Genomic DNA, 27633 nt, shown 5'->3' on the forward strand with positions numbered 1-27633 from the left:
ATATATTAATCATATTTGCAGTATATATTTTAATCAGGTTTGAAAAAGTTAATTAATCATAATTTTTCCTTTGCCACATATCTATATGTAGTTTGACCATTGATCGATCATATGATCGCATATTATACTACATAATAAGAAACTGATAACACTCAAGCATTATGCGATATTAGCTGAAGTTTTTATAAGAGCCGACATTATGTGTCTAGAAGTCTAGTGTTGTAAAGTTGTATTGATATTGTCGACTCTTATATAGAGTTATCCGATTAATTCTCTACAGATATTTTCAGTTTTTAATAAAGGTAGGTATCCATATTTATATTTTATTATCATTCAATATTATCTATTTATTTGTCCCACCTTCTGTACGCCGACTCAAGCGTGGACGCCCACATGACCTGTTGTTATAACTTTTCTTTATTTATTTAATTTTCTTCTGATTGTAAATACTTTAAAACGTTGCCAATAGTATCTTTATTACTAATATGTATTTATTATATTATAACTAATTGTTATCTATTTTTCCAAATGCTAAAAAAAAAATGTAATTCAACAACAATAATTTACGTCCGTAAAACTTTAATTAATAAAAAATAAAAAAAAAAAACATTTATTTATTCGTTTGATGTAACTTATGTGCAAACATTTATTGATTATATTTTTAAATATATTTGTTTTAATTTAAGCTCACAATGGCAATGACGGTGGCGTATTCCTGGATAATATATTCATGTTTAATTTTCGGTACGTAAAAAATATAGTAATAAATAAATAAATAGATAGATTATATTTTGAAGATATTATTTTGGTATAATATTCATTGTATTTAAATATAAAACATACCAAAAAAGTTAAATTAATTGAACGTGGGAAAATTAGTCGTAAAAAAAACATATAATAGTAATAATAAATAACACATATTATAATATAATATAATAATATAATGTAATAAATCAATCAATCAAAATATAAGTAGTAAAAAAGAATAATTTATTATAACACGCCAAAAATGAAAATACAATATCAAAAATAGTTATACTTATTCATATTATATTTTATAATATAATACAAATTTAATCAAAATGTTATAATCTTGTAATATATATTAATGAAGTCAAATATTTTGCTTGATTCCTCGTAAAAATTATAAAATATTGTATTACAAAATATGCAATTACCTATAATCTATATCCTTATATATATATAAAACACAAAAAAAATTTCCATTTCCTTTATGTATTACTAAACAGTTTATCCGATTGCGATAAAATTTGGCACAGAGATAGATTGAACCTTGGGGAAAAGGTAGGTTACACTTAGTCCCAAAAAAAGTTAAGTAATAGGTGGTCCAACCCAGGAAGATTCTCAAACAAGGATTTTGAGATTTACTCCGAAGTGTTGGAAAGGAAGGTATTTTTCTCTAAATATATATTTATAAAAATCAACCTGATATAGGCTGGAAGTTTGATGAGAAACGTTACTATTACTTCTTTTTTTATTACTAAGAAATAAAATAAAATATTGTATTTTTAGGTTCTGGGAAATAATTTTCACAATATCAATTAATACTTATATATAGTTATTCAGTTCAAACATAATGCGTTGGTACGTAATTAAAATGTATACGGTATACGGTAAAATATATCAAATGACAAAATACAAGTTCTGAAAACAAAATAAACACTTCTTAATATTCGGCGATGACTACAAACAGAAACGTTACAATTGAATTTGTTCTGATGGTAATCTATATAAAATAATATAAGATAGTGTTTGAATTGGGACAAACTTTTTAAGTGGAGGAAATAAATTGCAAGAGAAATGATTAGTTTTCTTTTTACATTTTTTTATTTTATTTACTGGTCAGAAACTTTGTCCCCTTCAGCTCTATTATTAATTGAAATTATGCCATCGTACATAATAACATTAAATATGAATGCAAGATATATGTAATTATAATTTAATTATGATACCATTGAATTCAAACTGTAAGTGCTGATTTTTTTTTTTTTTTTAATTTAATAATTTATTATTATCAAAACAACGAAATCACATACAGTGTAACAATGTAACAATAAATTATTAATTAATCTACCTCATTAAGCAATGCTTGTGGCAAGGTAGATGAGTTGATAGTATACAATAAAATATAATATTTAAAAAAAAAATAAAAAAAAAATGAAAAGATTAAATAAACGAGACTTAAACAAACTAAATTTGTGATTACCAACAATATTAAATACTTAAATTCTAGAAAATACACACTTAAGTTCAAGTAATAAGTAATTTACAGTAGCTTTTTTATTAGTTATAGAATTATTCTTATTTACATTAATAGAAATAGATTTTTTTAGGTACAGCGGCAATGAATTAAAATTAGTTGGACCTAAATAGTCCACAAACTTTTTCACAAAACTCTTATTAGTGTAGTTTACTTGCATGTCATATGACCTATTTTCTCTTCTGTTATTTTTTTGCTAACCAAAATTATCAATTTGAAACATAATATAGAACTGCTTGTATAGATATCTGACCGGTAGAGCTTTAAAAACTTTATAATTAGTAGTAGATGAACCATATAATTCTTTTTTATATAAACAAATTCTTACGGCAAGATTCTGTTGAATCTCAAGAGGCCTGATTGCATTGTCAGAATAACCACCCCAAACTAATAAACCCTATTGGAAGATTGATTTGTATAGTGAATTATATACAATACGCAGCAAAATTTCTGTTGGTAAAAGTTTGTTCAGTTTAAATAGTTTAGAAATAATAGATCTTAACCTCATAACTAAAAACTCGACATGCAATTTCCAACGGAGATTACAATCAATAATTAGATCTAAATATTTCACTCGAGTGACAGACGAGTAATTTTTGGCAGTTGCATAAGTTTAAATTTAAATCACTAGTATCACAGGGGTGGATATAGTTGAATTATAAATTGAAAAGGCAACAAATACACTTTTATTTATATTCAATGTGAGTTTTATATTATTCAATTCTTTAAATATGTTGTTTACTCCTATGGTTGTTTTATGATGAACATTGTCCCAAGTGTTGCTGGAGAATAGAAAGCAGGTATCATCAGCATAAGTGGTAATGAGACCATCAATACTTAAGTTACAAATGTTGTTTATATATAAGATGAACAAAACAGGACCTAAAACACTACCCTGAGGCACTCCGTATTTGATAACTCCCTCATAGCTTAAGACGCCATTAATCGATACCACTTGCTTTCTATTCATTTAATAACTTTCGAACCACATAAGGCTATCTTTTGTTATTCCGAAACTAGGTAGGATTTTTAAAAGTTCTGCATGGTTTACTGTGTCGAAAGCTTTCGACAAATCTAAGAAGACTGCCATTACTTTTTTATTTTGGTATAGCTCTTTGTACAAAATATTAATCGTAGTATATAGAGCTCCAGTCATGCTTTTACCAGGACAAAAACCAAATTGATTTTTGAATAATAGTTTATTCTTTTCTACGAATGTTATAAGTCTGGTTTTTATAATTTTTGAAAAATTACAGAGCATAGATATAGGTCTATGTATAGTTGCTAATATTCTCTTTATTTCTCTTAAATTATTAATTAATTTCCATGCAAGTTTTGGGTTAGTACTTATATTAGAAAATTCCGATTTTTAGAAATTTATCTTTCTGGCTCTTAGTATTTTAATAAAATAATTTCGATATTTAATGTAATACTCACGTAATTTTATATTGTTAGGATGTTTACTAACCATTATGGAAATGTCGTTTTCATGACGTGCTGAAGTTAAGAGTCCATTAGTCATCCATTCTTTAATAATTTTGTATTTTGAATTTAATTTTACTACAAAACTGGATTTATCAATAGAAGTGTTTAATTTTGTATAGAATATATCAATTAATTCATTTACATTAGTTGATTTATTAAGGAAAGACCAATTTTCTTGTTTTAAAAGCATACATAAGAGGTTGTAATTAACATTTTTTTTAATAATTGTGTTATTATACTTAGCCTTGCTTGATATTGGCACTGCCGTAAAAGTAGAAAAATGGTCTGTAGTAAATGTCTGAATATCTCCTGCTATAATTTTATTTGAATTTAGATTATTTGTTTTGATGAAGATATGATCCAAACACGAATTAAAACAATAAATAATATTCTTAATACCCTTAAAACTGTTAACGTATTTAATGCATAATAATTCATTACCTATTTCAGGATCCAGAATTTTATGTGATAGAAAACTCGAAAGACGACAAGCTGTATCATCTTCCTCAGAGTTGGTGACTTTAGTATAAATAAATATTATGTAACATAATTTATGTTGATATAAATGTTTAAAATAGTGGTGGTTGGATCCTGGGGGGCTTAGAGACCTAAAGTCTTAATAAGGACCATCAAACAATATCCGATCTATATATTTTAATCTACTAACTAGGTAGTCACTGCACATTGTGATCAAGAAGATTAAAATCTCTTCTTTTTTACATTTTTATTATGCAAAAAACAAATTTAATTTACTATCCTCTCATTTTATCCTATTGTTAATATGTTGACAACGCGTAGGCAATCGGATTCCGACATAACATCTGCAATCGAATTATTTATTATCATCATGAATTTATTGTATACTAATTGTTAATATTTCTATAGCTCTCATATTTGCTTATCATTGTATAGTTAATATAAAACAATAATTTGTTGTTCATTTGAATAACATTATAGAGACATTGATGATATGTTTTATTGTTCAAATGGACTGCGTATAGAATGGTCATCGGTTTGCGATGGTCGTACGCATTGTTCAGATGGTTTGGACGAGAGCAATGATTTGTGTGCACGACACGGGTATGGAACAAATATTGGAATGGGTACGAAATAATAACTTAATGATATACATATAATATTTTTTTTGTTTGTGTAGTAACTAATAGATGCCAGACTTACTTCTATTAATCTAAACATGGATCTTCTAATATTACATCTAATCATATAATATCTTACACTGTTTTAGATTGCGGTACAGTAACCAATGAAAGTAAAAAAGAACATTTATTAGAAGCGACACCTTGGATAGTTGATATTTATGCAACACGTAAAAAAACAGACATATGTTCACATTTAAGTTTAGGATCAATTATTTCTCCAAATTTAGTAGTTGCTGGTAAAGTCCTTGCATAATGTATTTGAGGAGGAATGAAAATTAATTAAATATTATTTTTAGCGGCTCAAATTTTTTGGAATTACGGTATAAATCGGAAGCAAATTTCAATTAGCAAATTCGGTCAACATTCATATAAAATTGGTATCCCCTTACAAACTGACAATGAGAACAATCACTATTATATCGAAGTAAGTATGTAATAAATCAAAAATAAGCTTGTATATTATAGATGAAACTTTATTTATGGTTATTAATAGTTGTGTACATATTTTGAGAATATTATTAAAGTGCATAGGTACAGATATTTATTAGGTTTTAATAATACATAAGTGTCATCGATGGGTGGCTTCTTAGCTCATAATTTCATGTTTCTTATTGTGTCTCAGCTCATAATCTTATTGTGCCGATTGTGTACAGATTGTGTATTACTAATAAAGAAAAAAAAAAAGGCTTTAATAATAATTATCATATATTGTGATGTCATTTGATTAAAGAGTAATTATTATGAATGTTGTTGTTATGTATAATATTTTGGTTATTATAATGGGCACATGGGTAGTGGGTACAGATATTCGTTATGGTTTTTTGGTAATAACATATTTAGTAGTATTATGATGATATTAAATGGTGAAGCTGTGTTGGCGTAATGATGTATATATCATTACAATAATTATTATTAACTAGGTATTTAAAGTTTAAAAATAATTTGTATAATATGTATTATATAAATTACAACATTTGTGCAGGCAAAAATGATTTACCTGTTTGATGAAGCGTATGTCATGGATACCAATACTCGACCCGCTGCTGAAAGTTTAGCAGTTATTGTATTAGCAAACAAAATTTCGTTTAGTAATGGTGTTACACCCGTTTGTATCGATTGGTACAGTAGTTATAATGTACAGAATGGAGCTTATGGAAAGGTAAATTTGTTTAACTATAAACGTAATTTTTAGTTTTATTAAATTCATAAAATATAATATGAAATTGATTGGTTGGTTTAATTTCTACAAAGTGCTAGGATTTGAACAAAAGTTTTGTGGGTTAGCTTTTTTCAGTTCATTTTCGTCACAAATTAGATCCAACAAACGTACAAAACCAAATAACTAACTGAAATATACATCCAGACTTAGATCTGAAATATTAATAATTTGAACAAAATGGGCTAACTTTATTTATATTTACATCCGTATTATCTCGTATGAGTTCTGTGAGTACATTTGTTGTTATTGTGAGGACTTCTACAACTCCACTGGCAACAAGAATTAAAAAAAAAATTTGCAACCACTAAATATTATTCTTATTTCATATTCGATCGATTTCCAAATTTAAAAAATTTGTTTAGTCAGACGTTATTTAGAAAATAAATTTGAACTCATTATTGACACTTACATAATGAAATATTAATATTATACCTTTATATTAATTGTACATCATAAAAAATGTTTATACTTTTACAGATTGCTGGTTTAAAAAGAGAGTCTCATCTTGAACATATTGTACTACAACGATTTTTTCCACATATCATAAACAGTGCTTGTCTAAATATTTTTGGTGAACACCTTGTGAACACTTGCATCAGGTTCAAATTGGGTAATACAAATATATATTCTGATCATTTAATTCAATTTTTAATAGAATATGGGATCATGTTGGTACTTTGGAGGTAAAAATAAAATACTCTTGTACTTGTCTAAATAGTTTGAAGAATCTAAAAAAAAATTAGGGAAAAGGGGATTTTTAATAACTGTTTACATAATCTATATATTATTTGTTTTTTAAATAGTTAAAACTTTATACAGTAACCAAAAGATCACCGATAGTTTTATGATAATGGGTATGCAAATGCAATGTTTTTTGTAAAGATGTATTCTATATACCTATTATTTCTAATAGTAATAATAATAAAATATCATAAATAATAATAAATGCAACTCTTAAAATTTTTTTTTTTATATTATTTCTAAAATTCTTTTGTGTTTGATTAACATCCATTTATTAAATGAAAAATATTAATTTTTATTAATTTTTCAATTTTATTGTAGAAACGATTATTTTTTAGATCGATTGATATTATAAAACCATGTTCATTTTTCCAACAATTTGAACATAAAGATTTAAAATTATTTAAAGAAATATAATTACTTAAAAAATTCGCACAAATTGTACGTGTAGTGCGAGAGGCCACACTATTGGTAAAGAAACAAGGTTACCGGTGTTTTTCCCGAATCGAAATTCCCGAATAACTTTTTCCTGAATGGTATTTTGCCCGAAAATCCGAAAACCCGAAACCTTTTCCCAAATCGAAAATCCCGAATGGTATTTTTTCCAAAAGTCTGTATACCCTAAATCTTTTTTCCCGAACACTTTTTACCCGAATCGAATAATAATATTAATATTATAATAAATGTAGTGCAATAATTAAATATTTAAAAATCGATAATTTATAATACGTTTAAAGTGGCCAATTTATTACCTTGCTGAGGCCTTTATTTATAATAATAAAAATAAATACATATAAAAAATAAAAGTAATAATAAATGCTAAGGCGTGATAATTACATATTAAAAAATCGATAATTTATAATAAGTACGTATAACGCGGCCAATTGTATAGGTTGTATAATAAAAATAAATACATATAAGAAAGCAGGTAAGTGGATGTCGCTCTGCTATACGGTAGGTTACAAGTGGGACAATGTATAATGGATTGTATTAAACTTGAATTCAATGATATAATATCACTGTATAAGAAAAACGATTCTTCGCGGAGACGGTTTATCAGACTGGATTTTTTTAATTTATATTATTTATTATAGCCTTTAAGTAGAATTAATATTATAATATTATAATTTTTTATTTGTTGCTATGGTGATAAACAAATCGTTAGAAATTAAAATCCCTTTTTAAGCGGTTTTTCGTAATTTGTCAGTAATTTTTCACGTGGCATTAAATAACTATTGAGAAAATCGAAAAATGACCTCTCTAAAGTACCATCTTGATCCGATTAGCTAAAAGATAAGGTACTATATGTTAAAATCGAAGCACTCTATCTGATAGAAATTTTGTAAACAGGATATAAAAAATAAAAATAAAAAATAAACACCGTTGTAAAACGACTCAGAATCTAAAATAATATAATAAATAATATAATATTTTATTACTTACCAAAAAATATTATGCGCAATCGCCCTCCGAAATTGTAGCTCCTGGTATGTATTAAAATCAGCAGTAATGAACCGTGACAATATGCTATTAATTAAATTTTGAAATTTTTTGTTTCGGGAACAATAACAGTCGGGAAAAAGTTCATTCAGGAATTTCGATTCGGGAAAAAAGGCGGGTACAAAGAAACAACGTAGGTTTTAAAGGTGCACTGCCCACCGGACCCAGCAAAAATTTGTAGTAGTTAAGTTATAAATAAAAAAATAAAAAATCTGAACCTCCTCGAAAAATGTAATGGATATTTACCTATTCACCCAACAATAACAAAATCTTTCATTTATGTCATATGTATAAAATACTGATTGTTTCAGGACTTAGAGAATCTACTGATTTTTACTTTCAAAGCTTAAGCTTTTTACACTCTAATTCATATTTTTTATCTGGGATATCGAGTGACTGGAATATAATAGATACAGATAGAAACTTACCTTTTCTAGACATAAAATACTATGTTCCATGGATTCGTGGAATTTTGAACAAACATGTAAGTACATACAAACATTTGTTTCTTTATAGCTTTCCATAAAAAATTTTAATTTATTGTATTGGCTTTGTTTATTTAATGACGCTTTTGTTTCAAGACTTTCATATTTTAGAAAGAATGAAATAATATTCGTAACATTTAATATTTTGACAGAGTACATCGAATGTATGTGTCTTACCAACGGTCGAAGGAGTTGTACATTCTTATAAAGGTTCTCATTCAATTTTATCTCCCGGGACATTAGTTAAACCTAATACTACTGTTATTGGGAACTGTGAAGTTGGATATCATAAAGCTCATACTAATGGTTTTAGGGTTTGTCGGAGATATGGAATTTGGAAAACAGATTCTGATAAATTATGTTTGAGTAAGTTTTGTTTTGTAATTTTTATGATTTAATAATTTCTTATAGAAATATTATGTGTCAGATTTTTGGTTATGTTTGGTTTTAATTTGAGTATGTTTAAGTAAGTTATGTATTGATATTTGTATGTCACAATAATTACTTATTTGAATGTTATGAGTCTGACGTATAGTTATGTTTGAATTTAACTTTGTTATGTTTATAGAAATGTGTCCACCTCTACTATCTGATAGCTTGGATATTAAATGTAGTTATAATAGTAAGTATGCTAATTGCTCAACTCTATCGATACCTCACACAATAGCATCACAAAAATGTAAGCCTACTTATGATCTACCAAATGGCCTAAAGGAGAGTCCACTTGAAATACTTTGCCTGACCAACGGATTGTGGACTAATGAACTTCATAAATGCAATCCATGTAATTGTAATCTCTAATTAATATAATTGTTTTTTCTCATTTAATTATGTTTTACAGTAAACAAAAAAACTTTTTTACGTAATTACTTACCCAAATGCTTTAGTTCATGTTCAATTTATTTGTCTTTACAATAAATTGTAAAAATTATTTAGGAAGAACAAATAATCGTTATGTTAAGCATACTCGTTTGATGTACATTGTTAAATCATCGGCAACATGTCTATTCTCTATTAATTATTACTGATTATCATATTTTATATTTATCTTCAAGTGAGTTCATGCATTTTACCAACTGTCGAAGGAGTCGTATATACTTATGAAAATTCGAATGAAAGTTTATCTCACGGGACATTAATAAATCATGACGTTACCGTAAATGAGAACTGTAAATTTGGATATCATAAAGTTTATCTAAATAGTATTAGGGTTTGTCAAAAAAATGGAAAATGGAAAACAGATTATAATAAATTATGTTTGAGTGAGTTTTATGTTTTAATTTGTATGTTGTAATAATTACTTCTATCAATATTAACAGTCTGATTTATTATGTTTGATTATAATTTGTTTATGTTTATAGAAATGTGTCCACCTCTACTATCTGACAGTTTGGATATTAAATGTAGTTATAATGGTAAGTATGCTAATTGCTCAAATCTATCGATACCTGACACAATAGCAAAACCATCATGTAAGCCAACACATTATTTTGCACCAAATGGACCAGATGAGGCCGCACAAGAATTACATTGTCAGTCTAACGGATTGTGGGATAAAGAACTATATAGATGCAATATAATATGTAATTAAATTTATTTTCACAAAAACATAAAAATATAATTTATTTATGTTACTAATTTACATTACTTCTATTGTACCCGAATTCTTTTATTAGTGTTACTATTGTTAAAATTAACGAAGATCAAATCGTTAGGTCAAGCGTAATTGTTTGATGTACATTTTTAAATCGTCAGAAATATTATATCTATTCCATAGTACCTATTAATAATTATTACTTATTATCAATTATTTCAGTGAATACATGCGTTTTACCAAAGGTCGAAGGAGTTGTATATACTTATGAATATTCTAATGAAAGTTTATCTCACGGGACATTAATTAATCATGGCGTTACCGTAAATGAAAACTGTACATTTGGATATCATAATGTTTATCCCAATAGTTTTCGGGTTTGTCAGATAAATGGAAAATGGAAAACAGCTTATGATAAATTATGTTTGAGTAAGTTTTATATTGTAATTTGTAAATTATAATAATTACATATTAGTTATTTACATATTATTAGTTTGATTTTTGGTTATGTTTAATTATAATTTGTTTATGTTTATAGAAATGTGTCCACCTCTACTATCTGATAGCTTAGATATTAAATGTACTTATAATGGTAAGAAGACTAATTGCTCAAATCTATCGATACCTGACACGATAGCGATACCAAAATGTAAGGATACTTATTCTCTACCAAATGGAAAAATTGAAACTCCAATTGAATTACATTGTCAGTCTAACGGATTGTGGGATAAAGAACTATATATATGCGAGCCAGGTGATTGTATATTTAATTGTATAAATATATATATACTCTTTAATTTACTTCACTTTTACTGTATCCTTATTATTTTAATTTATATTTATATTTAAATCTTATTTTAGATTGTGGTAGACCATTTATCAAAACCCAAATATTGATCAATAATGGTGAAACAGCAAATGTCGGAACGGCACCTTGGAATGTCGCTATATATAAAAAAAAATCCAATTATGAATTCGAATGTGGAGGATCAATTATTTCTCGAAATTTAGTCGTTTCTGGTAAAATATATACAATGAATTAAAAAAAAAAAAGAATGAAAAAAATTAAATATTATTTTTAGCGGCTCATTGTTTTTGGAAAAAAGGTATGCCATATACTATAATAATAATCGACGATCTTTACAAAGTTGCTGCTGGAAAATATTATAAAAACTTTAAAATTTTTGACAATGAATATCCTCAAATAATTAATGTTAGTCATACGTAATTAAAAGTCTACAAATAATTTGTAAGGCATAATATATGATATAAATTAAGACAATTAATGTACAGGTGGATAGGATTCTAATGCAAGATGGTTATTATGGATTTTTCGGGCATTATGCTGTAGATATAGCTGTTGTTGTGTTACATAACAGTGTTTTTTTTAGTAATGGTATAACACCTGTTTGTATGGATTGGAATGGTATCTACAATGTATCCAATGGAGATGAAGGAAAGGTTGGTTTGTATTTTTATTTAAAATGCGAATTAACTACAGTAAATTACGTACCTATAAATATTGAATAAGAGTTTATTGTTACAAAATTATTGTAATATGTTCATATTTTTACGTATGTATTACGTCAAATTATAAAATGTTTATATACAAAATCGATTCTATGAATTTTTATTTTTAACTGTATTTATATTAATTTATGAGTAACCTTCTATTAAATTTTTAAACCAAAGAAAAACATTCATAGAAAAAAAACTAATAAAATTTAAAATTACTATAAACAACTCAAAACGTGTTAACCTATCATGAAAGCTGTACAATGTGAAAATATGTAAAATATAATAAAATAAACATTCGGTGAAAACTTCAAGTATTTCCAATTTTTCACTTTTGAAGTTGAACAAAATACTACAATCAATAATAAATACGATCGATCAGAATTCATTAACTTACGGCAGAAAATAAATTACAGAAACAAACTCTAAGCAACTCATACAAAATTAGTTTGACTTCCAAAGAAATTTATTTTAGATATAGGTAGGGATACTTATATTAAATTTTTAAAAACTTAGATTTATAGATAGATATATATTTACAAATGATTATTTATTTCTAACCATAAACAACTTTCTTATTAATATTATTTTGATGGATTTTAACAATATTATGATTTCCGATATTGATCAAAAACTATTGTAGATTTACTAATTAATCTTAAGTAAGTAATGTTCCCGGGTGAGTTCGTAATAAAAACTACACATGAGTAACCTTATATTAAGTTGTCAAGTATTTTGACACAGAAATTTATCGACAATAAATTTAAAAAAACTAATAAAAATGGAAATGTTCTTAATAAGTATACCTATTTATAAATAGCTAAAAAAAACAATATAATATAGAAAATGCTAATGTGAATTTTTCAAATCGACACTTTTACAGATTGTTGGTTGGGGAAAAACGAAAGAAGGCATTGAAAGTCCTATTTTATTAAAAACTGGTTTACCATACATCAACATGACAACGTGCCGGGATATGTATACATTGGGATTTGAATCATATGTGACTCCTGATAAGTGTTGTGCCGGTTTTCCATTGGGTAATAAAATATTTAAACATTAATATAATAAAATCATTGATTTTTTTACAAACTTTACTTTTATTAAATTAATAAATCACATTTTACAATAAGTGTAATAACTCAAAATATATCAAACAAACTATATACATAACGAGTTGGTCTCCACTTTTTCGTATCTATTGATTAACACATTATTATAATACTTTATGATGTATTGAATTCGTTCTTAACTAGTTAATGATCTATAAAATAGTAAAATCTAAAAAGTAATCCGGCTGGCACAGTTGTAAATCGACATAAGAATATTATTTTAGTAATATTCAATTTATGTATGCAAGACATCATTGACACAAAAAATGTGTATACTCTAGGATTTTCGATAGAAGAGATGTCATCGACTTACATAATGGTAATAACCTATAATATGACAATTAAACATCTTCTATGGTCAAATTTCAAACGATCGAAAAAAAATTATAGCATTATGTTTATGGTGGGAAAGAACTTTGTTAAATATAAAACAAAAATAAGATCAACTAACGTAGGTCCATGTATGTTGTTATAATATATGGTTGCTCGACATACTGCTTATCAAAATATTTTGTTCCCACATCGAAATTTAACTCTCGGATCAAAGATATAAACGTACTGGTTAGAATATTTTGTATGGTATATAGCGGAAAAACACTTTGGTCGATGGGGTCGTCGATATATTTATCCATAATATACTATAGTTAAATATAACCTACAATATTAAATATCCTTGTAATATCCCTGTATATAATATGTTATTACAATAAGTTAAATCTATATATATTTAGTTATTTATTCAAATAAATAAACTTAAACCCTACAACATAATGTAACGAAAGCACAGGAAACTGTATACATATTATGTGAACTTTGATATACAGTTACCTTATTACCCGACTGCAGTCGTATGATTAAATGTAGTATTATGTGTACATTTTTTTTAGTTCCAGGATATGGTGTAGATGAGGGAGACAGTGGTGCAGGCTTATGCTTTTCACACTCTAAATTGTATTATTTAACCGGAGTAGTTAGCCTCAGGGAAGCAGACGCAAATAATTCAATCGCACTTTTTACATCAGTTCATTACCACATTGAATGGATTCGTAGACTATATACCACATACAATAGAGTCTAATATAATTAAGGTAATGTTATGAAAGTTATTTATTCATATTGTAATTGCCTGAAAAAGCCTGTATGGTTGACAAAATATAAAATATTTAATATAATATTTTTTTGTTGGTTTGAGAATATATTTATTGTATCGAAAGGGATGTTGGTGGAGTTTAAAAGAGATAATAAGTGGTCACGATATGTTGATAGCCTGGGGCAGATGAATAGTAGGTTAGGATTGTGACATTGGCCACCAAATATATTTTTTTTCCTTATGTTTAACAATTTTGAACAGTTGTATAATTGTTCGTAATAATTAATCATAATAGGTAAATGTGTACTAATTTTACATTGTACATTTATTCATTTATATATAGGCCAAAATACCACTCACTCACTCACTCACTAGCCCATTCATTCGCCGCTACGATTCAAAAACTACAAATTGTACGTACTTGAATTTTGGAATAATGGTTCCTATAATTATCTAGATGAGCATTAAGAAAGGATTTTACGATATTCTCATTTTAAAGTGTTTAGAGAGATCTTAGGTTCACGTGAACATTCAAACTTTTATTTGATTATAAATGACTGCCATTGGTTGCAGATTATAATAGTAAGATACGGTGTGTACATGAGGTTGATTACACATCCTTTAACTTTTTTCATCTTCTTGTAAAATGGAGACAAAGTCGCCAAATACATACTACTGCAGTAGTAAAGAGCAGTTTTCTGCGACCTTGGGAGAAGAAATGTTCTGAAGACCCTGCTGCTAGGATATATATCTTAATAGTTAATTGATGTATTAGTAGATACGTGTTTATATAATATTATACGAGGGACTATGGGTGTGCATTAATTGTTTACGCATTGTTAGATGTCATTAAGGACTGTTTAGTGATTTTATTTCATTGGCCTGAACTCTAAAGGGTGTATGTACAACTACTATTGTACTACTTAATTATATTTTGTATCTAATAAGTGTATAATAATGTTATATACAATAATTTAATTGAGGACGTGTGTACAAGACAACACAAAATATTTGTAGTTTTAAACCACATCTACCACATACTACAGGTACTTTATCACATAATATTGTAATATAATGTAAATCTATATTGTTCCTCGCTACTACCCAATGACAGTCGTATGATTAAATTAAGTATTACGAATAAAATATTTTTAGTTTCAGAACTTGGTGTTTGTGAGGGAGAATGCGGTGCAGAATTATGCTTTTTACACTCTAATTGTTATTATTTTGCGGAAGTAATGAGCCTCAAGGATTCAGAAGCAAATAATCCATTCGCAATTTTTACAGAAGTTAAGTACCACATTCAATGGATTCGTGACTGTATAACATACATAGTTAAGTCCAATGTAATTATATGGTAAAGTTATGAAAATAATTTATTTGAATTGTAATTGGAATCAAATTTTGTATTTCGTATAGTAAACTGTTTACTTATGTGTTATAATTCTTAACAGTTCTTATAATAATTGTTCATTAAAATTAATCATAATAAGTACCTACCTACATTTGTATCAATTTTCCATTGCACATTAATGGTTTCATAAGTATTACTATATGTATTGTGCATTGTGTTGACGATATATTTGACAACCAATATTTTAACGAGTAGTTTTTCAGTTACATAACATTTTATACTAATAATTATAATATGTCTATAGTTATGGATAAAATAGATATGAAAACTTAGATGATTGAAAAACGTTTGGAATTATTATTGATTAAGCAATATACCAAGCATAATTTGTTAAAACGACCCTGCATAATAAAATAATAAATACTACATCTAATAAAGTCACAAAGTATATAATTTATTAAAATATTTTTCCAGGATTTTTATCCTTAGACTAAACATTTTAACAACTCAAAAACTACACATTTGAATTCTGATATAGATACATATAAATTTTGGTAAGGCGTTTTAACAAAATATACGCTAAAAAATTTTGAAAAATAATAGGGAATCCATTCCCTCGCACCAACCTAAATTAATTAAATAATTATCATAATATTATATTCGTTACATTTTGTTTTCGGGTTTTGTTAGTAACATTATAGTCACACGGCGATATGGATAGGCAATTCGGGTACATGGCGTATCTATTTCAAATGACGTGTTATACAATGTTAGGCTGATCTTATTATCAATTATTACATAATATACAATTAATTTATCCATGATTAATTGAATGTGTCAATAATATCTATATAATATTGTGTAATGTTGATGTTAAAAAAACACAATTGATATTGTAAAACTACAAGTAAAAATGTAATGTTTAAATTATAACTATATTTTATCAGCCAATATTGTTCACGATCAAAAACGTAAACATTCGCAAAAAAAAATGTTTGACATAATTTATGTTTAACAAATAAAAGTGATTTTATTTTCGATTTAAATGTACACAAATTTGACTTAACCATTATTCATCCACATACCGAAGATATATGATATTTGTCACTTTAATATGAAAATTCAGTACCAAATGTCTAAAGCAGTAAATTAGACAATCATAATTGATAGCAACAACACGTGTTTCTAAAATCTATTGAACAATTTCCACAAATTACGAATATTATTACTGAATATTGTTAATACCTATAATCATATATTAAAAAATCAATATAGTTTTACTGTACCTGAATAATTGCATACATTTCTTAGAACCCAATACTGTTAAGTAGTTGATATTTTTATAAGTAACCTCCGATGGGTATTTTAATGAAAAAATGGAAAGAAGTGTGTTGCAAATTTTGAAACCGGGTTACAATAATTCAGTCAAATGGTGAACTAGATAATGCCAAAAACAATTTCAAAAATGGTAATTTTTCTATTTTAGTATAACTGGCGAGAACCGAGAAGTCCAGAACAGTATCAGCTATTAAAACTGCAATTCTTTAATAATATTTACAATACATTTGGTCATGTGTGAACATTGAATTGTTTCTCCAAGATAGGTACATATGGGTACGCATGCAAGCTGAAGGCGTGTATAGGATATTTTTCTTGATGAGGAGGTTATGGAATTTCAGAATTTATCCAATGGTCACTAACTCGATGGGATTTCGCCCATAGTTTAAATTCTACATACATTACGCATAACCAAATACCGTGTTGGATACATTTTTAGTTAAAATAAAAAGCTTTTTAATAAACTAAATAGTTATTGGGAAACATAAAGTGTGCAATTATTGTATATCAGAATTGTTTATTGAATTATACACAATAATTTACAAAAAATTATTATTGTTAATGTTTGAAAATTATAATATAAATATACCTAAAAGTAAGTTAAATTGTATTCAATAGGTATATATTTTAAACTTTGAACATAATATGGTTTTTAATTTTTTGTATTATATTTTAATGCTTATAATTATATAGGTAGCTGACACACAATTGCTAGGTTTTTGTAATTGTTCAAGTCCTTCGGGTCTTTTGAAAACAGCCTATTAAGTGTAAATTATATTATATTTTAATTTATAGCCATCGCGATCGGCGGTGCTTGTGAGATTCGCTTGTGATTATGTGAGCAGTATATTATCATTTATCAAGTAGGCGGTAGATAGTGGTAGAACGTGGACCCCGCGTGAGGCGTACGTAAGTGTAAATATAACTCTTAAGTATCAAAAAATGCAAAAAATTGGTCCACCGAAACCGTAGTTCGAACTCGATACATTCTGTACACAGGCTTATCGCATATAAATTAATAGTAATAATAACCTAACCTAACCGAGTTGTCAAATTGTTATTCATAGATTAATGTCTACATCCGATAATATTAATAAATAATATTGATATTTAATATTTAATATTGATAAAATTACACGTGTAATAAAGTTGATACAAACATTTTAATTGCAATTTTATATACTTCCTTAGTGCCTTATAAATCATAATATTAATTAAGTATTATTAAAAAATAAAAATAAAATTATCAGAATATTATTATATCACCCGCTTTATCTTGTATATAGGTACATATAGAACAAATGTTACGATGAAGAGATAATAATATGCTAAGTCATAAAAATGCTCTAATAGTTACCATTTAATTCACAATCGCACGCAAAAAAACGACTTCTTAACAAATTATTTATTCTACGTACATATTACATATATTATCGATTATATCCATGTTAATAAAACCTAACCTATATAGGTACTGTTATTTAAGAAGACGAGTAAGTGTATGTATTATTTTATATTCATTTGTTAAATACTGTAATAAGTTAATATTAAAGTAATAATAATTAAAAAAGTGTATTTTACGCAAAATCAGTTTTGTAAATTGTTGTACATTAGGTGACGTGTGAGCACTGTATGAGTGTGTTAAATTTAAAATTATTGATATTATATAACACCATTGTATATGAAACATCATTCTGAGCGAAGACGGTTTATCACTTATCAGACTATTTTACTATATGTATATAATATTATAATACGGTATTGAATATTGCTGTAAATTAGTTTATTTTACAACTTTTAAAAATACGTCATTAGCTGGAATTAATTTCTACCGAAAACGTTTCATTTAAAAATGTCATTGTGTGAATACAATGTAATAATATTATACTTCAAAAGTTCCCACAAATAATATTTTTAGATCACTACAAAATTAATATTAATTATTAGGCTTCTGCGACTAAGGTTATATTACCTCGTGTACATCGGTATTTAAAATTAAAAGCTAAAATATAAAAGTTTTTACATTTTTTTTATTATTTATTAAAGCCTCGGCGTCTGAGGTCATTGGCTGCATGGACTATATTAAGGTTAACATTTTTTCTTAAATTATATTAATATTAAGTATATACAGATTTATACAAAAGATTAATTAACATGGTTTTAATTATTTAATATGTAATTGTGTTTTTTATATTGTCTTGATGGAGGGCCCCTGAGAGAATGTTTCATACTGTTGCTTTACGTTTATCTGTTTCAAAAGTGAGGCATTCTGATATGATGTGTTTGCTTGTGAGAGGTGTGATACAACTGGAAAATATGGGGGGGAGTCTTCCCTCTTCATCAGGTACTGGTGGATTAACGATGTGTGTCCGCTTCGCATTCTGTTGATTGAGGTTTCTATTTGTCTTGTGATGTCCGGTGGTGTGGGCCATCTGAGTATGGTGTTTTTAATTTTGTTTAGTTTTGAAGACCCTTGTAGCCATATAATATGTTGTTCGGAATGAATTTGGTTATAGATTTAGCATCGTGTACGGTAAAACAATTGAGTTATATGGCATCCGAAGAGGTTATTGCATTGCTTGCTTCTTCGGTTCTTTCGTTTCCCGTGATTTGGTTGAGACTAGGAATATAAATCAAAATAGTAGTGTAGTCGGTAGGTATACGTAAGGTCATATTGTTCTTAGTTGGTTTTGAATTTTTCTTTTGACCTAAATCGTAGTGGAGGAGTTTTAGATACTCCCGTTAGCGACTAGATCAGGATTGAAACAAAACAGTTAAAATGTCGGTTGAAACATTTATTCTTACTAAACAACGTCGCGTCTTGCGATATGACATCAACGATTACAAACAATTTAAACGGCAGCTACAACGTCGCGGAGCACATAAACGTCGTGCACCGCGGTCATGTATAAACAGAAGGAGGCAGGCGTACCTAGACAGGGCGGTGGCCTGGAGAACCGGCGGCGGCGGCGGCGGCGGCTATCAGTGTGGCCACCTGCTATCATTCCGTTATTACATTTATATAATTATATGTTAGATTAGGTTAATACTAGTCAAACGTTTTATATAATACTAATTTTGGTTAGAAAGGCTTTAGGAACTAGGCTTTTTGTGCTGCTGTCATCATTAAAAGTTTCTTCTAGGTTGTCTGGTACCATTGTACCAATAAGGCGTTTTGAAATTCTGGGTATTCTTGAATGATATGACGTTTACTGGTGATGTTGACTAGGCGTTTATTGTATATGAGTGCTGGATCTATATACATATAAGGAATATGTGGAAATAAGGAATATATATAAAAAAAATAGTGTCCGATTCTAGTTCTTGTAAAAAATCCCTTTTCCCTGAAAAACTATTATTTTAAAGATGGGCATACACAAAATCGATTATTATTTTGCTTATAACTATCTACATAAGATAGCTAATGGTGACAGAAAGTAAAATAAAATAGTTATTTGATTTTTCATAATCCATTTCTCATTTATAAAATCATGACTAATGTTTTGTTTGATAGCTTCGGTTTTGAAATTGATAATCCGTAAAATTATAATTGGGAGAGAAGCTTAGAGGTTTAGATTACCGAAAATGTATAGTATTATTGTAGAGTAATTTATTGATACTCAATAAATAAACTTGTGATGTGCAACAATTACAGTTACTGTTAATTAATATATTATTTGGTCGTAATATGCAATTATTTTTAAAATTTAAGTTTTGATTTCGATGCCCTATCAAACTAGATTTCAAATAAATTTAATTTGTTATCAGAATTCAGAAACCACTCTTAAATTCGAAAATATATTTTTAACTGCTACATGATGTAAACCAATACATTTATTGCACTGCTGAAAATCTAAAATATGAATATTTTTTAATTAAAACAGACCTTTTTATATATTATATATTTATAATTTAATTAAAACTACCTGGAATTGTATGTTATTTATTGTATTATATAAGTAAGGCATTATTTTTATTTCAGAAAAATGATTGATCACCCGAATCCGTTGAGAATTTTACCGAAGGTAGTTCTGGCAATATTTTTATTAGCCGATGAATCGTGGCAACAAGAGCATTCAAAAAAATTAAGTAATAATTGAAGTACATACATAAATAAGTATACATATTAATTATAACGTACTATTACTATGAATAGGTACATTGGTTTCAAATTACAAGTTTAATAAATTACATGCATACGTGAATATTTATTTCAGTAAATAATATTTCTTAAAACAATTTTTGAATTATGGCATACGGTGCTTTCATAGTTTGTACTTATAATTGTAGATGAAAAACGCATTTATTATTGGGGAGTGAAAGCCACATCCTTTAATTAAGTATTATCCTAGCAGACACTTTAACAAATAGTTAATAATATTATGTATAAATATTTGTCAGTAGCATCTAAAATATTTATCTCAATGCAAACTATTAATTTATATTATATAAGTTATATAAGTGTACTGGAAATCAAAAATATCAAAAATAATGTTTGTACGTTTATAAAACTAAAACCGCAACGCAATGATTTTAACTGAATATTTTTCTGCTGCAGTTCCTGTACGAGTAAATGTATCTTTGCCTAGTACAATGATACCCGTCGGCTCAGATCTAATGATTCCTTGTTCAGTGGAGGGTAATCCAATACCCACTGTAACCTGGTACAAAGACGGTCAACTACTACTTGACAACGAACGTACTAAAGCGACCGGTAAGCGTGTATACCTATACTAACTATAGACAAAGCCACGACGATTGACTTAAATTATTCAAATCATAATAATGAATACCTTTTTATATATTTTTATATACCTATATAATATATATACATAGGCGAATAGTACTAAGTGGACACTATACACGGGCATTTGTTGTCTCAGTTTTACAAGTACGTAAAATAGCAAATTCACGTTTAGCTTTGTTATTTAAAAAAATTATATCCAATCGATATTATGAAACTTGATGGTATGAGTATTTATTATAATATGTGTTTGTAAGTGTGGGTTTTTTCAAACTATGGTAAACGTGATATGCTGAGCGTAAATTTGATGTTTTACGTACTTGTACAACTGAGACAACAAATGCCCGTGTAAAGTGTCCACTTAGTACTAACGAATCCTCGCACCACATACAAACGTGTTACTCAATACCGAATGTAATCAACCACGAAAATTCTAATCGCTTTACAGGTGTTGCCAATGATTCAAAAACTAATAAAAAAAAATTTTTTTTTTAGAAAACCTATTGATCATCTTCCGAACGAATACATCGGATTTAGGTTCTTATACATGTAAAGCTAGTAACTTAAATAGTTCCGACGAAACAACAGTTAACATTACAATGGAAACTGCAAACAGCAGTACAATTAATATGGGTAAATAATAAAATAACAAAATAATAATTAATAATATTATCATTCAGTTATAAGATCAAAATACAAAACATAATACAATATTATAATTCGATAGTAAGGGACCACACGCGCGAATAATGAAAAACTGTGACATTGGTGAAAATTATATTTTTTCACAAATAAAATATTCGTTCGTCCTATCTGAATAGTTATTCCACAATAACAGTTATATTTAATAGCATAGGATTTATGGAATAGTAATGAACATTTCTACGAAAATATTTTTATTTATTTATTTATAATTAAAAACGCAATAATATCGCTCCTATATAATTTGGTATCCGTTCATAAGCATGTTCTTTATTTAAATTTATTTAAAATAACTCATTTTCATTTTGTATTTCAGTATTAATCCAATAGATTAATAGTATGTTAGTTAGTTAAAAATAGTAAGATGTTTAACTGCCCATTATAAGCTATATTATGTATCTAATTGAAACCAATGGTATACAATTATTTATTCAACGGGAGAAAGAAAAACACTCTACATCTAACAAATTTGATGGGGATCACATTTATGGTTAGTGAAACAATTTGACAACGGTTATTAATATTATATTTTGTTTTAACCTTTATTAATCTTTGATATTGGTTTCGAGAAGGATTGGGGAAAATGAGCAGTCAGATGAAAAACACGTTGATCCAATGTGAATATATTATAAAATAGTAACAGTTATGGCAAAAATAATATGTTTTGAAATTTAAATACTTATAATAATCTATAGTAGTATAATTGTTGCCTGGTGTGTAACGGTGGTTGGCCTGAGTCACTAACGTGTTCTGAGGCCAAGTATCGGCTGGGGTAACTAGCACCTGGATGAGTGACCACCCGGGTTTTCAGTGACAAATCCTCGCCACATAATATACACATTACACGTGTTCCAAACCGTACCATCACCCACAGTTAAAACCGATTAAAACATAACCTTCAGGCTAATAACAACCTACAGACTTTTTTTTCCGAAACCTTAACTAAAAACATAAATAAATACATAATCTAGGAGTAATAATATCGCTACAATTGCATTTGGTTTTCTGTTACCTACTAATATTTGTGTTATTTATTAATGTTATATGTTATATAATATCATTTAATTTAAAATACTAAGATTTTTCTAATATATAACCTAATATTGATCATCTATTGTATTATTTGTAATAATTAAGGGACATCAAAATTGTATTATTATTTAAAAATTTCACTATTAATATACGTTTGTGAACTTAGCGGCACCTATGTAACATAATTCATTTAAACCTATCCAACAATTTTGTTCGACGTTTGTTGGCCATTGCTGGAAAGTTTTACAACTTTTTGGTATTTATAGGTATTTCAGCAAGTGTCGTAAAAGTGATATTGTGGACTGCTTTGGTACAGGTTATATTCTTATTACTTGGGTTTTGCTTGATCCACCTATTAATTAATCAAATAAGGAAGGAAGAGAAATTGAAAGCGACAATTAAGTTAAATGCAACAGTTATTCATCGGACGAAAACAATTTGAGGTAGAAATAATATGTAGGTATTTTAACATTTTCAATATGTGTGATTTAAACATTATTATTAATTAACACCAAAATAAATGTTGACATATGTTTAATTTTATAATATTGATTATCTTATATTGGGTGTTTTCAGAATTTGTTATTACATAACGAAATGTTAAATATTTTTAATTTTATATAAGTAATATTAGTTAACACAAACTAAAGAAATGTCATGTCTTTTTATACTTGGATTATTGTTACACTGAGTTGGAACGATATGTATTAATATTTAATATAATATGATATTATGCATTAATTGTATACTATTTATTATGTAACTATTATCAAGATGTATTTACTTCCATGTACCTTTTGTATTCATAGATATCTGGACATGCCGTAGTAAGTGTTAACTTTCAAATGACAATATTATGGACTAACCTTAGCTAGGGATATTCAAAATCAAAATTATTACAAAAAAAAAAACCACTAAATGGATAAGCTTCCCCTCCCCCCTTACAAGTTAGTAAAAAACATAATAATCAAGTATTCCAAAATACGTACATGGTTCTTATTTCAGCTTATCTATATAGGTAGTAAATATATAATTCTGGCAGGTCAGTTGCACTAATAGCTAGGTACTCTATTTATTGAAATTTGTACTTATTCGTTTATTCGTTGTTGCATATAAATTACAAAGTGACTATAGTCCCAATCGAACGAATGGAATAATTATAATATCAACGGCACACGTTAACTCGCTGACGGAGTTGTTGTTGACGTACTAATTGTTGCTGAACGCTTGGACATAATAACGAAATCGTATACAAATAAGCCGTGTCGGTAATCGGTATACAGCACATTTGCACAATAATACATAATATTATGTTAATACACAAATACATATTTTGTTTTTATACAATGGTACATATACTTACAGTCGGTATCTACGACAGTCTCACGTATATGGTACAACCGAAAATACCTATAGTCTATACACTAGGAAATTAACAAGCGTAATGTAGATGACAACATACATTTTTGATTTGATATTTCAAAGCAAAACGAAACAGGAAGATTTTGATAATTTATTATAATATATAATAGCTTTGAAAATTCAGATTCCGGACGAGTTGTCAATAAGTGTTTAAAATTTTGACACGCGAGCAGGATAGAGTGACAGAGCTATGGGTACGCCGGAAGATTTAATAACCAAACTAATGACTTATAAAACACTCGTGTCCAAAATTTTATTTTTATATAATATAACTCGTGCTATATTCTGCATTGAAATTAAAAACGTATGTCGTCATTGGAAAAAGTAAAAACTTACAAAAATTACAACTATAATACTGCCGTGCTAAGCGTAATAAGCAGTATCTCTAATTTTGGTCAAATTATAAATGAAAATATTTAAAAACTTATTAAATCAATGTTATGGTATAAAATAAGTGTATGGACGTTTATTTTAGGACTGAATGTTAATTATACTTGGTGCACGGATCAGTTTTGTGTCTAAACCTGTTCAGTGGATTTCCCAACATTTTGGTTGGATGAACATACTGTTAATCCACGTAACATAGCAGAACACACGGTAAAAGATTGAATTTCCTTATTCAAAAATCTCGTTTTGCAACCATTAGACCTTAGGTATGATATGTTATTCTGAGTTTAGGCCTTTATGTTTGTAACCGCCTATATAAGCTAATTATATGTCAAACAAATATTTTCTGAATTGACGTGTGTTGATCCATAGGATATATAATCATTAATCACCAACGGTGTACCAACTATATATTTTATTATTATAACGTAATACAGGTAAGGCGTACCTACCTGCTATAACGTTCCAGAGTTTACGTATTATATTAATAATTTTATTACACATATCATTCGACACCGACGATTCTTATAATATAGTCGAGGCCATTGCAGTGACTAAAAGTAAACTAAAAAAGAGCTACTTTAATCACACATAAGTACAATAATTACATTAAGTACATATTATAAAAAACACTAAAATTACTCTAAAACTGCAAAGTAAAATGTATATACCTACAGAATTATTGTACTATAGTAGGTATATTATGATGTACCTAAGGTATTAAATAAGTAATATTTTCTCCGAACAATAAAAAATATGCAAAACTATGTAAGTGTTTCAGACGGCCAACTGTCCCAGAAACAGAATTAAACTAATTAGTTAATTTAAAATTTTTATGATAAAGTGTTGTCTTTAATTTATTAATAATTGGCTGACGAAATCTATTTTAAAATTATTTTTCCTGGTCGGTGTCAAATATTATTGACCAATATTATGTTCGTTGTTTTCCTGTTTCAATATTCTACAAAGACAAGTTTTTCCTACCACATACTTATCAGTATTATCACTAATCAATAATTTTATCAATTATTCATTCCGATTTGTATAACTTGATGGGTATTAGGTATTCAGTATTAATATGTTTGAATAATATGAATAGGTATAACACGGCGTGATAGATAGACTATTTTGCTACATATCTGTGTTGGAGTAATGTTTCCGTGCCCTAACAGTATTATTAGCAAGGCTGGGCATAAACGTGTTAAAAAGTTTAAACTTTAAGTAAAGTTAATTTCAACTTTTTAACTTAACTTTTTGAAATTTAATTTTTAATTGATATAAACTTAATAAATAACGAGTTAATTTTAATCAAATTTAAGTTACGGTGTTTTTTAATTAATTAAATAATAAATTATATAAGTAACACAATAAATTATTATTGATGATACATATTATATTGCGTAAACATTTACTTTTTATTATTTTAAACCATATGACTGGCTATTTATAAATAAAAAAAAACTGAAGTTATTAAGTTAATTGTATGTTTCCATATAACTTTTAACTCAACTGAATGTAAAAAAAAAAAAATAGGATAACTATTAACTATAAACTCTTTTAAATATTTTCTTTCATTTTAACTTACTTAATTAAAAATAATCATAACTTGCCCAGACATGATTATTAGAAATGAGAAACGTAATATTCCAAAAAATATAATATGTAATCTGCACGTTATATGACATGTAAAAGCATCAAATATAATTTTTTTTTCAAGATTAATTGAATACGTATTCTGAATATTATAAAACGTAAATACTTTTTACAAGTCTGGATTCAATTAGCGTTTTATAAATGAGTTCTGTGACTTTTTAAGCATACCTATATATGTTGAAATTTATTGTAAATTTCACTAGCTAATCTAATCATCTAATATTGAAGGTAGCCGAAATAAGAGTAAAATTGTATTAAACTACCTATAGTTAATACAAAAAATATAGATACATTGATAAACTGACAAATAATGACGGTTTTTTGATTGGAATTATTTCTCTAAAACAATTTAATGAATGATATGATTTCTATCGAACCATTGACATAAAATATGCATATAGGAATAGTATAGTTGAATTGGTAATAAATTATTCACAGCGTGTCTTATATGCATTTGTAATAAATGTAATGTGTTGATCTGGTAAAAATAATAATGTTTGATCGAATGATAATTATTATGTCATTTCCGGTCATTTAACTTTTGAGTCATAATTTTACCACCCTAGAGGGTATTATAATATGGTTCATGTCCTAAGCAACCACAGTAGCTTCAACACAATAGTTCGCATAACAAACATTTTAACTACAGACGCCGCCGTACTGTGAACATGTCTACATCTTTTGTAGTGGCCTTGAGGCCATTCTTAGTGATGTCAAAAACTTTGGGACTCATAAGCATTATGTATACATTCGATTCCGGGTTATTGTACAAAAACTCGAGCAATGCAATGCATTTTGTCTGCCTAGAACTGATTCGAA

General features: G+C 27.4%; 2 protein-coding genes across 7 annotated transcripts; both read left to right on the plus strand.

Moving 5' to 3' along the window:
- The first annotated feature begins 392 nt into the window (after nt 1–392).
- LOC132944560 (uncharacterized) lies at nt 393–15477 on the plus strand. Of its 2 annotated transcripts, none has more exons than XM_061013991.1 (21): nt 393–567; nt 687–744; nt 4217–4277; nt 4724–4869; nt 5013–5162; nt 5223–5350; nt 5909–6085; nt 6623–6755; nt 8698–8870; nt 9024–9237; nt 9440–9655; nt 9927–10133; nt 10233–10454; nt 10688–10894; nt 11004–11219; nt 11327–11485; nt 11548–11678; nt 11759–11926; nt 12864–13020; nt 13980–14180; nt 15344–15477. In XM_061013991.1, the coding sequence occupies exons 1-20, from the start codon at nt 529–531 to the stop codon at nt 14168–14170; spliced, it is 3153 nt and encodes a 1050-aa protein (XP_060869974.1). In that variant the 5' UTR covers nt 393–528; the 3' UTR covers nt 14171–14180; nt 15344–15477. The 2 variants fall into 2 exon arrangements, with proteins under 2 accessions (XP_060869974.1, XP_060869972.1); XM_061013989.1 differs by having other exon boundaries at nt 394–567; nt 15338–15472.
- A 2573-nt stretch (nt 15478–18050) lies between these two features.
- LOC132944561 (vascular endothelial growth factor receptor 2-like) lies at nt 18051–24087 on the plus strand. 5 transcript variants are annotated; one of them, XM_061013992.1, is made up of 6 exons: nt 18142–18373; nt 20857–20963; nt 21031–21371; nt 21433–21588; nt 22114–22251; nt 23619–24087. In XM_061013992.1, exons 3-6 carry the CDS (start codon nt 21257–21259, stop codon nt 23792–23794), a joined length of 585 nt encoding a protein of 194 aa, XP_060869975.1. In that variant the 5' UTR covers nt 18142–18373; nt 20857–20963; nt 21031–21256; the 3' UTR covers nt 23795–24087. The 5 variants fall into 5 exon arrangements, with proteins under 5 accessions (XP_060869978.1, XP_060869977.1, XP_060869975.1 ...); XM_061013993.1 differs by having other exon boundaries at nt 18142–18367; XM_061013995.1 differs by lacking the exon at nt 21031–21371 and having other exon boundaries at nt 18051–18367.
- The last annotated feature ends 3546 nt before the right edge of the window (nt 24088–27633 follow it).

The sequence above is a fragment of the Metopolophium dirhodum genome, chromosome 5, assembly GCF_019925205.1.
Source record: "Metopolophium dirhodum isolate CAU chromosome 5, ASM1992520v1, whole genome shotgun sequence".
Taxonomy (NCBI): Eukaryota; Metazoa; Arthropoda; class Insecta; order Hemiptera; family Aphididae; genus Metopolophium; species Metopolophium dirhodum.

Excerpts from the sequence above, each read along its gene's own strand:
- LOC132944561 (XM_061013992.1), top strand. The coding sequence starts at position 21,257 with ATGTATAAATATTTGTCAGTAGCATCTAAAATATTTATCTCAATGCAA. Across the intron at positions 21,589-22,113 it reads CGAACGTACTAAAGCGACCG|AAAACCTATTGATCATCTTC; the intron begins GTAAGCGTGTAT and ends TTTTTTTTTTAG. Across the intron at positions 22,252-23,618 it reads CAGCAGTACAATTAATATGG|GTATTTCAGCAAGTGTCGTA; the intron begins GTAAATAATAAA and ends TGGTATTTATAG.
- LOC132944560 (XM_061013991.1), top strand. The coding sequence starts at position 529 with ATGCTAAAAAAAAAATGTAATTCAACAACAATAATTTAC. Across the intron at positions 568-686 it reads ATTCAACAACAATAATTTAC|CTCACAATGGCAATGACGGT; the intron begins GTCCGTAAAACT and ends TTTTAATTTAAG. Across the intron at positions 13,021-13,979 it reads TTGTGCCGGTTTTCCATTGG|TTCCAGGATATGGTGTAGAT; the intron begins GTAATAAAATAT and ends CATTTTTTTTAG.